General features: G+C 34.4%; 2 protein-coding genes across 3 annotated transcripts in view; one reads left to right on the top strand and one right to left on the bottom strand.

Annotated features, from left to right (window-relative positions):
* The window catches only part of Lrt (Leucine-rich tendon-specific protein), a 122,132-nt gene that overhangs the window by 38,258 nt on the left and 64,805 nt on the right, over nucleotides 1–19,069 (bottom strand). For both annotated transcript variants that reach the window (XM_076129812.1, XM_076129813.1), the window contains one exon: nucleotides 1,545–1,701. In XM_076129812.1, coding sequence (XP_075985927.1) covers nucleotides 1,545–1,700 — 156 coding nt within the window. In that variant the 5' untranslated portion in view covers nucleotide 1,701. The remainder of the gene's footprint in view (nucleotides 1–1,544; nucleotides 1,702–19,069) is intronic.
* The window catches only part of LOC142983031 (lysozyme-like), a 33,522-nt gene continuing 27,683 nt past the window's right edge, over nucleotides 13,231–19,069 (top strand). The window contains exon 1 of the mRNA XM_076129814.1: nucleotides 13,231–13,365. The gene's annotated coding sequence lies outside the window, so the exon portion shown is untranslated. The remainder of the gene's footprint in view (nucleotides 13,366–19,069) is intronic.

Raw genomic sequence — 19,069 nt, 5'->3', positions numbered from 1 at the left:
ACCAGTATTTAAACACCGAACTAGGGTCTCAAACGAATTTGGAAAATTCAAACAAATGGCTACAGGCCTTTGCAAATAAAAAGTTGATGTTCTATATGAAGAGGACAGTATTATCATTTCACGTAAAAGTCCACTTAGAGCGATACTTGATCCTGTCTAAAGTGCTCATATAAAGTACAGACGCTACAAGAGGCTCGCTGAAATTACAATGTACTGAAAATTATGATGCATTTTTATTTCTTTTTTGTTAAAAGTTGAATGTAGACTAAAGTGGTCTGAGTGGACTCCAGTTAAGCACCAATTGAAGAACCTTTCGCTTTTTCGAGCTACCTTTAGAATCTGTATTTGGATATCAGATGACAATTCCAAATGAAAACTGTATTTTGAGTCAGGATTAACGATAATTCCCTCTAAAAACTCATCCAGTCGGAATCAGTCGTTACTGGATAGTAAAATAATGTTATTTAAGTTAGTTAACTTAGACATTAACACAAGCATGTATTGACCGATATTTGATATTATATTACCATCGTATTAGTAAGATTGATCCTACTATAACATTGATCAAGAAAGACTACGGATGCCCTTATATTGTAAAGTGTAAAACATAGCTGATTCTTATTATATTCGTATTTTGGACATTTATACATCTGTCTAATTTCTTATCATTATTTTATTTTTCTGGATAACTAGCTTACCCTTGTGGCTATTTAATGGAAAAGAAAGATGTAAGTAAGCTACAAAAATAAAAAGCAATCCTGTACTTTTGGAATTTACAAATTGAATGCTCCACAATCGAGACACTACACACAGATTTATTACATGCCACAACGATAAAGTCCATAAGATTTTCTAAAAGAAAATACCGCCGGGTCACCGCTATGACGTCATAGTTGCCTATCCGTCGGTTTATTTGTTCTACAAAATGTACATTGATTGCAACTATGTTTTTGCAATTGTTTTCTTTGACATGTTTGTACAGCGCCCGTGTATCGCTAGGTTTATGTTGCACAATGTTATTTTATTACAGAATTTAAAATGGCTTATCTCAGAAATATTGCTGCAATTGTTAACGTTTATTCTGTTTGTTATGTGTTGTTTTAGAAATAAGCATCGTTTCGTATGTTTTTTGTTGGTCGCTCAGTTGTTTTTGACTTGTGTTAGAATAACATTTTACTGTCCAGTTTGTCTGGGATTTCAAATAGCAATCGAATATTGTCCTGCAGTGGGCAGAGAAAACCTATGAAAGACCAGCTTTGACTCTACGACTTCGTTTACATTATAACCTTCGCATACTTGCGTAATATAATTCAATTCCCGGGTAGGGCTAAGTATTGTTAGTCACTGATTTATATTTGAATATTTTACAGTAGTAGCTCGGATTTGGTAACGTGCCCGGCATAGCATGGTAAATATGCTCACCCCCTATTAAAGGGAACCACCATTGTTAATGACGAAACATGAGTATTTCACTCACCTCTGCCTACAAGTTCGGTTAAAATAGTCATGATATTACGTCTGTATGGACCATGATGTGTGTGTACCTGTAGCGCAGTATGATCGCCGGCGCAGCGCAGCGTGTGCGGCAGGTCGCAGGAGCACTCGGCGGCGGGGCGCGCGCTCAGCCCCGGGCACCGCCACTGCGCGCTCGCTGCCACCACGCACGCGCACAGCACGCACACCGCGCGCATCACCCACATCCTGCACACAAATACAAGCATTTTTAACTGTTGCACAAACTATACAACCTTCTGTTCCTGAAATAAAGCAGCAGAAAGTTTGAAAGAAGGTCCCTTCTGTTCCTGAAAGAAAGAAGCAGAAAGTTTGAAAGAAGGACCTTCCTTTTAAACTTTCTGTTACTATATTATAGTAACCTTGAAGTCAAGTAGGAATTATTTTTTATTCATAAAATAATTTTACTGAAATAAAAATTTATGGCATTTCTTAACTTTATGGGAGTCGTTTGGTCTGTTTACATTGAAAGAATAGAGAAGTTAATGTCCTTAGCTATTAGTAGAATTCAACAAATCTTCTCCTTTTAGTATTTTTTTTTGTGTTGGTCAGACCCTAAATTAAGGACTCTGTTCCAGAAAAATCATGCGATAAAAAGCTACTGATTAGCTAATCGCAATAAATCTTACAACTGTTTAGCGCCTACACAATGTAAAAGCCTTTACAAATATGTTACGTAAAAGGCTTAATATACTATCAAGTCTAAAATTATAACAATACACAACCATAAACTTGTTACTAGACTATAATAACATCGAAATCTTAACCAAACCAAAGGTGAACAAACACAACTAGCCAGTCAATACGCTGACCTATCTTATACAACATGCATTGAAACAAGAAGTTAGTTTGAAATATTCAACCGTCCATTGTCACGTGGGTCACGAGGTGGCACTTATGATAGTTACTGTTATTACAAAGTTACCCTCTGCCTCGACTTTGACAACTTGTGTACTTAAATACATAATATATAACGAACTATGTTCCACCTGTAAATTTCACAATGCCTTAGATTAGGGATAAGGCGTACTGTCATTTGTTCAACAGTAGATGTATCGTCGGGAACCCTTTCAAAAACTTGGAAACTGATGAAAGGCATTAAGAGTCAGCTACCCAATGGGATTATGGTATATCCTTTCTTGAGCGCAACAGTTGAGCAGTAATGGGTTAAATATAAAGCATTAAATAAAGTATTAAGATTTGCAAACGTAAACCACAAACTTCTCTGTTAGCTTTCAACATTTTTGTACTCGACATTAAGCCACTCGTTAAGATTAAACGGTCGTAAAATTCTATTGGATTGGAATTATTTACTTTTGCAATTATACAAATGACATGAGCTTGAAACTATGATATTAAAAGATACGATAACTGTAAACAACAATAATATTTCGCTGTAGCTCTACAAGTCAAACTGTATCTGTGAGCTTAACCAATATATTGTGCTACGATCGAAAAAACTGTGTAATTCTTAAACTAGTCATATTCGCTCTATGGTACTTTACAACCTCCTATAGAATTAAGATACAAAACGTATCAAGTACCAAGGTCAACAAATTCAGATAGAAAACTCCAAGTCTACTATAAACTTAAACCTCACAAAAACGAGTACATCTTTTGAAACAGCTTTCAGTCCTAAACAAAACCGCTACAAAATTGTCAGAGGTGGCAAGTTTGTGTGAGTACGTGCGACATAAGTATCATGTGACGAGGCAATTCCGCTCAAGTTCAACTAAAGCATGCCAATAGTATCCGAAAAGCTTTGCAAATTGCATTAAAAAAAAACAAAGTCTGACTACTAAGTGTACTATGAACTTAAGTCTCACAAAAACGAGTACTTTTGAAACAGCTCTTAGCTTCCAGTCCTAAACAAAACCGCTACAAAATTGTCAGAGGTGGCAAGTTTGTGTGAGTACGTGCGGCAGAAGTATCATGTGAAGAGGCAATTCCGCTCATAACGCGGCACTTGCTGAAGAATTGCCGCGTGCGTGTGCTTGCGACGTAATGGGACATTTCCACTGAGTGACGACCGGACGACGGGGCGTGGGACAAGATGGGAGAGTGCAGCGGACATTTGTATAGCTGATGTTTTGTGTAGCAATTGGTAGTGTAAGCTGCGATATTGATGAATGTGGTAACGCTAAAACAGTTATTGAATATCCTAAGCTAAGTAAACTTGATTTGACTACGGACATAACAAAAAATGCAATATAACAAACGCCAGATTTTTTTTCTTTTACTCTTACACGGACATCTTATTCCAAACTAAACGGAGTTCTAGTACTAAGGTTACAAGATACCCGATAAACAAACATTATATACTGCTTAATCCATACTTCTATGAAAATAAATTTATATCCAGACTCAGAAAAGATACTAGTGCTCATCACTATAAATATACACATCACATAGAAATATAGCTCGTGGGTGGCATTCGAAACCACCACACTCAGCCCTACGGTTAATGCCACAAAATGAACACGGCAAACTGCTTTACTCAAAGCAATGTTATAGTGTCAAACAGTCAAAATAAGTCAAAATAACTTCCAGAACAAACAAAGAAAAATCCGCTATATTCTCATCGTTGAATCCTAGAGCAGTGTCGGTGGGAACAAGAGTGAATTACACGAGTATTGATAGCAGTGGGTGACGGACGAGCGTTGACCCGGTGCACTATCATTGTTACTTTAACCTTCAATACAAATCTATTGCAGAGGAAACTGCATGCCCCGTATCTGCTATGTACTTGCATTTTAAAATGTTCTGGAAAATATTTATTGTTTCACTGCAAAATTATTTTTCTTTAAATATAAATTCTCGCTTGTTATACTCGGCGATTTAGGTAGAGGTGTATGAAACACATTTACGCTTCTCCTTTAATAATGTCAATCCCATACAACAGTGTGTCTATTGTCATTTCTGGGGTAGATTACAAGGCTCCGGGCTACTATTGAGTATTTTATTATAATATAAATTAGAAAACAAAAAAAATAATTCTTTGGCCTACACGGATGGAATTCGATACTTCACGTTCAGCAGCCGGATACACTGCCACCACGCCACAAAGGCAGCCTAAATATGGCAGTAGTAAAAGCCCCATACTGACCAAAGAAAGATTTTTTTTTTAATTTTGCTAAGAACTATTTAGACCACTAAGATACCCAAAGGCATTTACCATAAATGCTATACAAAGTAATAATAAACCACAAACACACTCGTAACTTTAAATTTAAGTAGCTACTATATTTTATCATTGTGTCTCGAGCTCGCATTTTCAGGATAAATATTTACATAGCGCTTCTAAATTACAACACATAATTCCAACTAGAAGTGCAGTTTTAAACAAACTCATTGACTAATAAATGTCATGAAATCATTTTTTACTCGACATCTATCGCTTTACAGAACTTAAATATACTTTTCACAAAACGCTTTTATTAAATCCTCATATGCAATACATATACCTATTATTGTTATTGTACAGCGGTCCTAAAATCTAACTGACTAAATATATAACTAAATAACTAATAGATAACCTCAGAAACCGGGTGTAGGTCTGGATAACTACCAGATAGCCAATCAGAAAGTATTTTGACATCAACATACATTTGCTGTCACCTAATCTAGCTTGTAACTCTCAAGTTATATATAAACACTTATTTCTAAACTGTGAAAATATCCTATTAAGACTTGCCATTGATACAATTTATTTACCCAACACTTATATCATATTATAAGACTCAAATATACGTAAACCATACATATTTCGTACTCTAAAAGGATACATTGAGTGAGGAAACCCACGCATTATACCAAACAGTATCGGCCTTTCGGCGGTGAGAGTGTCGTTTCACGTTAAGGATTACGGGCAAAGGTGACATAAACGCTTCGTTCCACTGAATTGTTTGATACAAAGCTCCTGTTTCTTGGAAGGAAGTGAACGAGCGGTTTTATTTTGTTTTCTTTTATTTATATTGATGTAAAAGTGAATGAAGCATACCTGTACAAAATGCGATAAATCCAAAACAATTTATGGAAAAAAAAATATGTTATGTAACATTTTTGTTTTTTGTGCATAAAAATGTTGAATCTGTATTTGTCTTTTTTTAACGCCATGGAAAGAACACATTATATTAAATACTCCCGAAAAAACAGTCTCTATCTCGTGAGCTCTCAAATAGAAAACAGCGTATTATCAGTCTATTCTTTTCGCAGCAATTCCATGGACTACCGTACAGATACGCAAGGATTATCACACGCCATCTTTTACATCAAAAAACGAAAAACTAAATTTCATTTCTACTTCTATACTACTTAGCAAAAAGTTAACATGAAAGAGCTTCTAGAAATTTCTACAACACAACACTTTCGACTAGTTACCAAAACCTATATATAGTCGAGTAACAATGATTTCGGCTGATCGTTGGTGTAATAAATCCTCGTTTGACCACCGCCACTGATGGCCCTAAGTGCTTCGGTGCATCGAGGGGTCAGGTATAACGCCTGTTATTTAGGTACATTGGGAAATATTTGATCTCTGGACTTTCGGTTGTGAAATCTAAACGATGTATTGCACAGGGACTAATATTATCATTTATTACTTGAGGTGTTGCGTCAAGTGATGTTTGTAACTGCTATGAATTCGAGATTTTTTTGTAATAAATTAATAATTAAGGACTGATTACTACTTTATTTCATCAGCGTTAATCATCAAATGAAGCTTTCTGATGACAAAAAAAATTGTTTTCATATAATATTGTCCCATGAATCTTCTAATAATTATTATATTCAATATTCCCTAATAATCCCCTATGATCCCTTATAAGCAATACTCCTCCAAAAATGAACAAGTTCATTCTTCCATAGTACAAAAATAATAATTTCATTCTAGTGTCGCCAACTGAACAACAATTCTAACCCAATAAAATGTGATGAACGAATCAAATAAGCGCAATTTACAACGCGTTAATATTCTTTGTCACCATTCGCACTCCTCTTAAGGGCAGGCCTCCCTTGAACCCAATTAATCGTGATCTCCGTGACACCCTAATTTTACCACTCGTGAGAATTGTCGGCAGGTCAACATAAACTGGTTGGTCTTGCTCACGATATATCACGCAATGTTAGTGGTTTTGACATGGGACCCGCAGAGTTTTGGGCGCAAACACTGTTTTACCCGCCAGTTATCATTCGCATTGTGATTTAGGTTTTTAGAGACCTTTTTAAAACAGAGTTTATTATTGTATTAGGGTACGGATGTTTGTTTTATAAGAGGCAGAAGTTGACGTTCCTAATTGTAATATTGCGATGTTTGTATTTTCCTGGAGAGAAAAACAGTGTTCTTTTACGTACTTTTTTTATAACATTTTTTATATAACGTTATGTTTACAGGAGGCTATTTTACTGCAGTTTCAACTCAGAAATTGTTTTATAATTATGTTGATACCATAAGTAATTCAAGAAAAATTATGGACAAAGAGATTGTTGGATATAATATATGATCCTGGAGTTATACAAATAAAATACGTATCAGTAAGTCATAAGTCCTTTAAAATTTGCTATTTCCTATTCCATTGCAAGGAGCGAAATAAGAAAACAAAAATGTCTCAACTCAGATTTCTCCCAATAAAGTTTCAACGCGAAATAAAGAATTTCTTTACGCTTAATCTTACTTATAAACGCTGATCCAAATTATAAGACGCTTTTTCCGTTAAATTAATCGAGAAACGACTAATTAAAATATAACGGAGGTTTGACTTTCGACGGAGATTTTCTTTCCAAAATATACGAGTAAAAAAAGTTGTGAAGCTGTAGAAGTAGAGCAAATTAGTTAGTAAAACGTTTTTTTATTCTATTTTTAGGAAATTGTAGTCTGTCATGGCAGTTACTATGATCATTCATGACCAAGTTGAAACTATCAATTCTGTAGCAAATTAAATGTAGCGTTCAGTACACTTGGCGGTGCATGACCACCATTGACCTCGGAGGCACTCTGAAAGCTTTTCTCAAGTATAAGTTTTCTTAACACATATATTTGATATTCAATTGTATTGTATTGTACCTTTGATACATCATATAATCCACCTGAGTCTTGCCTACAAAAAGGTCTACTTATTTAATCTATTTTTGAAGATAAATATAAAAGTACATTTAATAAAGTCTTTAGCAAATCTTTCGATCACATAAAACCCACTCCATTCACTTAAAGAATAAAACAAAATCTATAATACAATTTCAGTTTGAAATAGCCCATTCTATTACATCGCACTAACATAGAAGAAATCAGTAGAGCTAGCGTCTCGTATCGAAACCATTTAGGAAATAGCTCGAGATCCCGGGTTCTCATCTCGATCGCTTATCGGAACAATTCTGACCTTATGTTATTGTTTCTTTGGGGAACTGTCCGTGAATGAACGAGAACATTACCGTTTGAATGAGCTATGTAATTTAATTGTAAGGACCAATGATTTTGATTGTCTTCTATTGTTTTCCTGTTTAGTGGCTCTGGATATATTGGGTACTGTAGCTGGCTTCTCAACCACTATCGACTACCGACAACAGGCTAGCTATCGAGAAATTTGGAACGAAAATCTGATCAGCGCCTGTAGCGGGCTCCGTAGGAACCATTTTGTCAGTACGTTTTAAATATCAAACTCTCGATACTCGCCAATACCGACTGTATAGAATTACGCTATCGACGTTACAACCATCTTTCGTTTCGTTTGCCTTCACTTTTTTATTTACATCGCTTAGTAAATTCTAGCAAGTGTTCTTAACAAGCTTGTATCGAACACAATCAATGAAATAAAAAACACCACATTCACATAAAAATAAAACGCCACATATTCCAGTTGCACAAGCGTCGCATTCCTAAAAACAACAGAGAGTTTTGCAGAGAAAATACGGTGAAGCATTCCAACACAACTTCGCTAGTTTCACTAGTGTTCACTTCTTTCACAAATGAACTATGAACGACGTTTTCTAACTGTTTAAAGTATAAGTACGTAGGTAAGTGTTTGGTATAGAACAAGTTAATGTGAGCATTAAAATTGGTAAATGTGTAGGGCCAAAATAGATGGGACAAGCGCAGGACTGAATAAAGTGGCGTACTGAGGGGCAGGCCTATACTCATCAGTGGGTAGAAACGGGCTGATTAGATAGATAGATAAATAATGTGAGATTTGGAGTTAAAATGGTTACGTTTCGTTTTTTTTAACGTATTAAATACGTTAAAAAAAACGATGTCCTAATGTTATTTTAGGCCCAACATAGTAGTGATCGAAGAAGTATATGGGATGGAGGGCAACAATGGGGATGTATAGATTGACAAGAAGAAACTAATTTTTGTTTGTAAGGCTTTAGCGATTCATTAGAAAACGGAACCGAAGAGAACAGACGAAGGTACCTAAATATTTATGTTATCAAGGAATTGTTTCAAATGCGAAACAAAACGGTAAAACAAACCTAGTGTTTGTATATCCCGTTTTTTGATCTTACAAAATTCACTTAGAGAAATGTTACCTAGGTAGCTACTCTAGAGGATAGAACAAAAGTGTGAATTCAAACAAATGAAGGTAAAACAGAAACCTAGTTTCATCCTAGTTCCTAAAATTTAAGCACTATTTTCCCAACCGTCAAAGAAAGTAGATCATCAGTGAAATGGAGTAAAAAACATTAGTTTGATAGTTATAGCGTATGTTTTCTGGTAAAAACACAACAACACAATTCGTTCTTAGTCAAGCGATTAATTCGAACATTCTAGTCTTTGTACAAAACAAATTGGATATCACCAATTGATATTTATGAGCCGATAAACGAATAAGTAAAAACCTATTGTTTGGTACAGTCATAAGCAAAAATATATATACACTATCATATTATGAACCTCACTTATCCTAACGAAACTGACTGATTCTTAACATCAAAACTTTTTTACAAAATAAATACTTTGTCATCACAGTTAAGTTTAAACGACAATTATACGTTGGTATAATTATGGAATAGTAAATATGGTAAACATGCTTTTACCCGCGATTTCGTCCGCCACCTGAATTTTCCCACGGGAATGCGTCATTTTCCCAAAGTAAAAAGTAGCCTATGTCCTTTCTCGGGTATCAAAATATCTCCATACCAAATTTCATGCAAATTGGTTCAGTAGTTTAGGCATGATTGAGTAACAGACAGACAGAGTTACTTTCGCATTTATAATATTAAGTATGGATATGGAATAGTATACATATTTTTGCTTGCAGCTGTACTTATCTACGTTTGAAGCGTGACTTTGTTTGTGTGCTCTGAGCGTCCACTAAAAACAATTGCTATGACGACAAAGCCGGGGCACAGTAAAATAGACACGTATTTGGTCAGAACGGACAAAGGTGATTCTCCTACAATATTGTTACTGGGTTGCTTTAATATCTATATAGTAGAATCTCTGCAGAATATCTAAAGAACTACTGAATTTATGTCTTTATTATAAAATCTGATAGATCTTCTATCTGTGAAGCTTTCACGGTTAAACTTTTCATAAGTTTAAAGTTAGTTTTAAGCTACATCTGTTCATATTTTTTTGATAAAATTATCGCTACCTTAGGTGTTCCAGGTCAACCTGAAGCTACTGTCTTGATACGAGCAGTACCGCGCGGATCTGAGAGTCACAAATACACCTGCAAGATTTTTATTAAGACCATATAATATAATCGGTTTTGACTAAACTTTCCCATCGTTTTCGATATCGAACAAGTCATTACCAATCAGTCATGTTTTCAATATTGGATTTACGATACAAAATAATAAGGAATAACAGAGTATTCCGTTTTCTATGGTAACGGCTTACCCATATCTCAAATCCGCTCAAAGCTACTTGCTTCAAGCCTGAAAGCCTATATTTATTAAGATTTCATCAAACAAACAAGCAAACAAACAAACACAAGAATAAGCAACTTGCTATTGTTAGTAAAACATAAATACTCGTAGTAATTCAGTGTTTACTCCAGGAAATGGCACAGTCGAAGTGTATCCCCTCGGGTCCAGGTTGCTCCGTCCACTGGATACATTCAATTTAGTGTTTGTTGCTAGCGTTAAAGTTTAGCTAGTACCTGAACGTAAGGCTGAACGTTTCGACCAACGTCTTGTAGCAATCTGATTATTGCGGTTTGGAGTTTACAGGTCCGCTTCATTAGTTTCGGGTGAATGTAGTATTGTTTTACTTTAGTAATTTGTTATGTAATATTAACTACACAGTACAGTCGGTACTGTCAAGTATCAAAAGTTTGAATTTTAGAATTTTCGGCCAAAATAGTTCTTATGACGCCTGTCAGAGGCGCTGCTCAGATTTTCATACAAAATATCTCGATTACAGTCGATAGTAGTAGAAAATCGAGCTACAGATAAGTTGCTTTAACTGTAATTAATTTTAAAAGTACCTTACCTAACTTTGGCGTTTGTCACAACAATATGTTAATAGAGAGATTTTAAGACAGAGGAAAAGGGTACCGTTCAACTTTAAAAATTTGGTACCTTATTGATGACCCTGACTCCTTAAGATATTCAAAGGTTGTAAACAATATTCACTTCCTTAAGAATTTAGTAAAAATAAATTGATCGGCGGCTTCTTGTGGGAGTTTCAAAAGGTCAATTGATAAATCGATCAAAAACTTTTTGAAACAAACAATCACGAGATATTGTTTATTGATTCAATTACGGTTAATATTAGATCAACTTTAAACTTTCTAAGAATTTCCACTGCCCAATTCAGCATGGCTTACTCAAAATTATAGGTAAGTTATTTCTGATCAATTTTGCTAATTGAAGTTTGCCAATATCAAAGGTACGGACCCCATAAATGAATCATTCATTATGTTATTCATTCATTAAATAAGACGTTACCTCTAATATCTCATTTAGTTATCGAATAAAACGGTACATTTATACATATTAATCTATTCATTTTTTATGTATTAATTTATGTGTATCAAATAGAACATAGAATGTTTTTGTTTTTTAATTATCACGACAATCAATTTCTTACGCAGTGCTTCAGTAAGAAATCCCTAAAAGACAACCAGATTCAAACGACACTTAAATCCAAAGCACTTTTTTCTAGAATCAGCTGATCCTTCATTACCAAAGAGTTAAACCTGAGGACAAGTTCCAAACGTCACCAGACTCTTCGTTACCAAACTTCCAAACACTTGAAGTTAAAACGCAAAGAAAATGACATACCGAAAGCTGGACCAAAGGTAGTTCGGGATTATCGCCGCCAAATTGCTTATCAAAACCTTAATACCAAACGTTGAGACTATGACCGAAAATTGGGAAAATTCTGCTGAGAAATCTAGTGTGAATTTTTGCAATCGGTAAAACAGTGGAAGAATGACTTAAATATCAATCAAGTTTTGGGTAGTTTTGTCTTTTTGCTATAGATTTGTGTGGCTGATTCTGCTTTACGTCTGAAATTGAAGATCTACATATTTGAATGAGTTTACTAAAAAACAGAATGGAAATACTTAAATTGATATGTTACATTTGCAAATTGATATTATGTTACATGTACTTAAAAACAAAATATAATCTTCGAGACATAACCATAATTATTACTCGAGTCCTTTTTTTAATACGTATAATAATAGTATTCGGACTCTAATTTCCATTGACCTATTGACAATTCAATGATGTTCATTACGCTATAAGCTCCACAACAAGTTAGACGGTAACCCAATCACTGTATTATGAATGTTTCTAGAAGAAATCGTACTCACTGTTGCCGCTCCATTGATGAATCAGGTTGCATACTAAATCAATACGAGTTCATCTCCATTTCTGTTTTGTATAAAATCATGGAAGTCTCTCAGAATTGCGGCAGTGTTTCCCACTTCTAATCAAAATATTATTATATCGGTGATCTCAAAAACTACCGTGTTACGTATAATTTAACATTAATATTATGTATTGTAACCAGTTCTTTTCACTTTTGCGGAAAAAGATTTTTCTAGAAAAGGAATTTTTGACGGTTCTTTTTCGCAGTGTCTACCCGTCACCTTTTTGAAGTAGGTGGTTATGGGTTCGATGCACTCACAACAAAATGGTTTGTTATCACATCTGGACCACATATTTTGCATACTCTGTATATCTTCTTTTATGTAACGACCCTTAGCCATCTTACGCACTAGCGGTTAACCTATGGACCGGTAAGCCGCGCGGTTATATTTTAGTTTGCAACCGTCTGTGATTTTACGCACTTAACCATTAATTTTTGCTGATGATGGACAAAACTATCATCATTATGTTGGTCTGATGCAATAAAACTATCTACCACCGTATCTCGTGTTATATAAATGTTACGGATATGAGATATCAAAATCATATAAATAAATAGTATATAAATAAAACTAGGACAAGAAAATACTTCTCCTTAAACCCTATGCGTATCGTGACCACACTTCTATTCTAAAACGAGACTAAACAGCACAAATAAAATCTAAATCATCAAAAATACGTACACAAAGATATTCTTTAAACTTAACCTTCGTAAAGTAAAATTACAACAAGACAACTACTAACAAAAATCTAATTGCAAAAACTAAACGCAACTTATGAATGTATTCCAATCTATCATCAATAACAATATCAATTTCATTCACAAAATGTATTCTATCCCGTCTTTCAATTTTGTAATTAAGGACATAATAATGTAAGTCTCTTCAGGTATATAAATGATGGTGATGTTAGCAGATGCGTTACAATTGCGTGCACTGGTTTAAGTGGATAATTGCGTTCTCATCGCCACTGTTCGGACGGAGGACGTCGCGAGCGCAAGTGCATCCAATCGCTCTAGTTATTGGCCTTACAAGAGTAAGTTTGTTCATTAATACTTTTGACTTTAAAAAAACCTAGTTTAATCCCAAAGAAAGAGTAGTATTTTGAGTATCATCTCAAAGATAAAGACCATGGGTCTTTTAATTTCTTTTTCGTCAAAAATATAAAAAAAACAAGGACAACTTTTTAAAATTTTAAAAAATTAATCCGACCTAAAATCGATTTGTCGTCATTCATTTTTAAAATGAAATAAAACGTTATAAATATATTATAAAATTCTTGAAAATTTTAAGTTACCCTAGACTTGACCAAGTTCTTCAATGTATCTTATTTTCTGAAAATACTCATGAAAACCTTTTATCTCTAATAGTTAAATAGCATGTAATCTAGTTGCTCATGTCAGTTTTCATAGAATTCTTCCAAGCACTAAATACATCCGAAAAATATCTCTCGAAATTGCAAACTCATCTCAATAAATACAAAATGTTATATTACGAAACTACTTCTCGATGCAAGCCGATGTCAATTATTATTTATTGTTGATTAATAAACTTACCTCGATTAAATGAACTCAACGTAAAGTTCACTTTCCACTGAATACGAAATACTCCAACATGTTAATTTCAACGAATTAATTTAAATCATTTTATACATTTATTAGTTAATTTTATATTACATACGTGTAATTATGAATGACATGCACATTAATTATAGTTTAAATGAGAGTTGCTCGTAAATAATCCGTGTGATCAATTCGGAAAAATTTGATTTCATTATTGAAAAGTACTTTAATCGTAATTTATATCGGTAGTTTTAATTCAGTCCAGAAAATCTGGTTTGCAGCAAAATTACTGTCAGACTATGAATCACTCAATCGTGAAACAAAAATACCTATTTGCAAGAACTTTTTCCTTAATATCAAAAGTTACTTCATAGTTATTTCAAGATATTTCACAAATGTTATCCATGAGCAAGAGCATACGTAATATAGCATACGATAATAGTATCCTTCGCAGCAACCGATCAAATCGGTTTTTATATTTAACACTACACGTTCCTAAAACTACTACACACGTGTATTGCCAAAACGGTAGCACTAAACCCAAAATATCATAAATTAGGTACTTACTATGTAGTACCTCAAAAATATATGTACGGCTCTAATGAGGATACCCTGAAGCGATCATACATGTTTTGAGAAAAATACACTAAGTAAGTATAATATTATAATATTGTCATTGTTCTAAAAAGCCGTGTTACTTTAATAAATCTATTTAGCAGTACAATAGGGATTCCGAGGTAACATAACAGAATTTATAATTAGTCCGACAGTCAGATAATTTAAAAATATTAAACTCGTATTTTTTTTCATTAAAACCAATAACTTTATTACTTAAAAAGCATTAAAGTATTGGAGTAGTGGCTAATGACGTCACGGTGTTGTACTTTTTGTACTCTAACGTGACGTCATGCGACTTTTCAACTCAATGTATTGCGGTAATAATTTGATTATGTACAAAAATTACAAATACGCGTGTAATTATTTTTCACAATCTTCTAGATGGATTAAAAAAATAAAATTAGTCATCATCCCTACTACGACAGTATTATATTACAGTATTATACAGTATTATATCCCTTTGAGTTTTCATTATAATTGTGCAGTTACAGTTTTGTACAAGTCGGAGCATTTAACATGTTTTATTTAATGATTGCCTCTATGCGAGCGCGCACTGCAATGTTGAGAGCGTTTCCGTTGTAAAAAAGGATTTAATATTAATGGGTAATGCTTTGAGTGCCTACACGTATTCTCATAAGTTAAAAGGCTGTACTAATATTTGAATTGAACGACATTATTGCATCAAAACTGGCAAAAATATTGCGTAATATGAACTATACAAATTATAACAAGCTACTAAAATTATCCCTAAAAGGATACAGACAGTACCATAGAAACCTGGCAACCATTGTTGTAAAGACGAAGACGAAGGTGTTCTTTATCCTAAAAAAATCAAATATAAATCGGTTCCAATTAATTTGTATTTTCCCTTTTATTCAACGTAAAAATCTGGCTAGAACTGTCAATCTTTCAAAACTAATATCACTCAGGATCTTCACACCCATGACACGGCGATAATGTATCGTATCGTGTAACAATGGAACCGCGCAATAACGCTTAGCACATATTAATTAGCAAGACTAGATACCTGAGAGCACAGTTAATTTGAACCTTACTAGCTGTTTAATGCTAAATGAGATGGCTCCACGTTTGCAATATACCGTTTATATTCATCTATAATAGATATTTACGTTGAATATTGAAAAAAGGTAACTTTTTGAGAGTTTCTGTTCGATTCCTTATTAGAGTAAAGTTATTGGTGGAAAGTTGAGTGTAAGCGATTTATTGCGGGAGGAAGAATTTAAAATTTTGTCAAATACAGTGTTGCAATGCGTCTCATTATCTTAAAACAGAAATGACTAAAGATCTAGATCCAACTTTCGAACCGACCAAATGAATATGAGAGAATATAAATATCTACGCGATGCAGATTGTTTTGTGAGAACTATCGAATTAACGTAAGTTTAAAAATAAAATACTAATGACATTAATAACACAATCGCATCGCATCGTCGTCATTACTCACTTACGACACGGTAACTACCATTTTAAATAAAAGTTTAATTATATCCCTACTTAAAATCTCTTCTTTATAAAAAGGACTGTTTATTCTGCATAACTGGTAATAGTAAACGCACAAGACTCATAATCCGTAGCGTCAACAGAGATAACTACGTAAACTCCGCTAGTCTCTAAAATATCCAAAAACAAATGCCTGCAGCGCTGTTCCGTTCCATAACTTGTTCTCATCCGGAGCCCTGTAAGGCAGCACGCACACTTGCGACTGTAGCTATAGAAAAAATAATCCAGGCTATTAAATTTCGGGTAAACAACATTATGGTAAACCTGAATATTCATTTAGTACTGCATATATTATATAAGAGTGATTTTATGATCAAAATTTACTTAATATATAATAGAATACGGGAATTAACGCGAACACGCATTTTACCTTAAATTGCCTAACGTTTCGGTGCAGCTCGCTGCTCCAGTCAGCCTGCGACCACGGCGAGTGCAACCTGAACATGCTAACCTAAACATGCAATGCGAGAGTTTAAAAGTTACAAAATTTACTTGTTAGAGTGTGTGCATACCTGAAATACATTTAACGGTAGTGCATTGGTTCGTCCGTGAATACGTCTAACTCGAGAGATATTTAAAAAAGCATTGACTTTAAATGTCCTGAATAAATTGCAGTTTTTTGTGATTGTAGAGTAGAAGAAGAGCTGAAAAGCTGTCCTAAAGAATACTGTACCTTTTTTAAAAATAGAGTCGCAAATCCATAAAAAAATGTTCTATATGCTTATTTCTATACGGTAAAAGTCGCAATTGCACACAGAACCTTAGAATCCGTAGCAGCAATGCACAAAGAGTTCGGCCACCTCACTGGCTCATCGCTTTAATTGAGTTCCAAGTTTTTGATGTTCAACTACCCTCTTGTTTTACTCTGTGATTTTGTACGCCATTGTTTGGCTTTAACACCTACTACCTATCTCAGAAAATGGTGGACGTGTTTTTGAAAAGGTTTCGTAGGAAATTGAAATGCTAAAACGTTGGCAGTACTGTTCTGAGTACTGATGGGGAGAACTCTATTTGTCTGGGAAGCCTTTATTTCGGCAGGAATGAACACGTATTTTTGGGTGGTGAAAACTACAAACGTGTTTATTTTTATTTACTGTTTTCGCTTGTCAGGCTACTGCCATAACCAAATTATAGACATAACAAAGAGAAATGGAAAACTATAAAACTGAAAAATTTCTAGCAGATTTTCTTTTTGCTATCCCACTTTCTTCCCACTGCTGAGCAAAAACCTAAGCATTTTTTTCCGTTTTTTCCTGTCGCCTACTTTGGTTACCCAAGTCCTTCTGTTAAAGGCTTCTATGCAGGTCATCACGCCGGCCTTTCTTGCTCCCGCCGGGCAGTAACGTAAAACAACAGTATTACTGACCAACTTAAGCTTGTCTATAGAAAGTATAAATCTATAGAAAATATCTTTTAATGCTGTAACAAAATCGCAAGCTCAATTCGAACAAGCCTTTCTTGAATTGTATTCTTTCGCTTATTCACCCCTTTTTCTGGTAACACATTTACATTATATGGAAGTTTATAAATGAACCAATAGCGGAATATGATGTTTGCCTTCAATAAATTTGTTTCGTTATGACAACAGTCTAGACGCAATACTGCCTTATTTTTCAAGCAAATATAGCTTATTTGTGTAATATATAACCTATGACTGTGTCTGTGGAGCCGTCGGTAGCATATACGTCTGCTATGCAGAGGTTTCGGGTTTGAAACCCGGGTCGGACAAAAATGTATTATTGAGTTTCTATGTTAAGAAATGCTTAGCGAATTACTCGAATTAAGGAAGTTGAGGTGCTAAGACTTTTGTGCTTCGGAGAGCACATTAAGATGTCGGTCCTGCGCCTGACCTCTCACTGGTCGTGTCCGTGGTGTAATCGGTCCCACTTATTAGAGTAAGGGAATAGAAAGTGTACCTGTGTATTGTGTGTGATTTCGGACAGTATACTTTCTATTATCTTAGTAAGTTTATTTTTATTGCCCTGAGATATCTATCTCTCATACCTAAAACGTTACATGCGCAAACATTTGGATATTATACACAAAGTCTCTTACCGCTGTTCGGTTTCAATGAAACTAGCCACTTTAACCGAATATTCGCTAGAAACCTTCAATGAATATATTTTCTGAAGGCAATACTGTGTTATTACTCACTTTTACAAGGCTATCAGAGTGAGAGACTAGAGAGTGTAGCTGTGTATTAATTATGCACACACTTTTGACACTGTACACAAAGTCTCGCACCGTTGGTCGGTTTCAATGAAACTAGCTCCTTTGATCAAATATCGCCTTCAATGAATACATTTTGTTATGACAGCAGTCTAGACGCAATACTGCGTTATATCTCAAGAACAACTTCTATATTTGTATAATACATGACCTTGTTCTCATTCAAAAGCTAAGTTATAATAAACGCAAGAGTGTACTATCATATATTATGCATTACGTTGCATTGTGTTGACATGTGACTAAGAACTAGTATACACTCTACAATACTCTACATAATTGAAAATTTGAGCGAGCTGTGGAATTGAAAATATTATAATTCTGTCATTGTCTTAAATTGCTATCCACTGAAGTTCTATTACAAGGACTTTTTCTGGATTGCTTTATATAAGTCACCGTAAGATAGTTTACAACCTAAAAAAACAAATAGGATACTTTTTACGACAGAAAATTTATTCATCCGGACGAAGTTGTAAGCTATTCTATAATTAATTTGAGAAGCAGACATTCAGCTATCTGTATCTCATACTAAACTTGGCATTGTTGAATTTACTCATGTAAAAATCAAAAACAGATTTTCAGCAATTTGTATACTCATAGTCTCATACTAAACTGGGCAACTATTAGATTTGATCATGATAAAATTGGCAGCAGATTTTCAGCAAAGTGCATACTTGTACTAAAGCTTAATATCTGTTGTCTCTTGTATTGCACAGCTCAGCTTAAGAAAATTTCATTACGCTCCAAGGAAAAGCGTCATAACAAACACTTATGTCTGAGATACTCTTTGTTCTGTTTTCAGTTAGTATTAGA

The sequence above is a fragment of the Anticarsia gemmatalis genome, chromosome 23, assembly GCF_050436995.1.
Source record: "Anticarsia gemmatalis isolate Benzon Research Colony breed Stoneville strain chromosome 23, ilAntGemm2 primary, whole genome shotgun sequence".
NCBI lineage: Eukaryota > Metazoa > Arthropoda > Insecta > Lepidoptera > Erebidae > Anticarsia > Anticarsia gemmatalis.
Note: the sequence above shows the minus strand (reverse complement) of the source record. Positions and strands in the feature narration are given on the sequence as shown.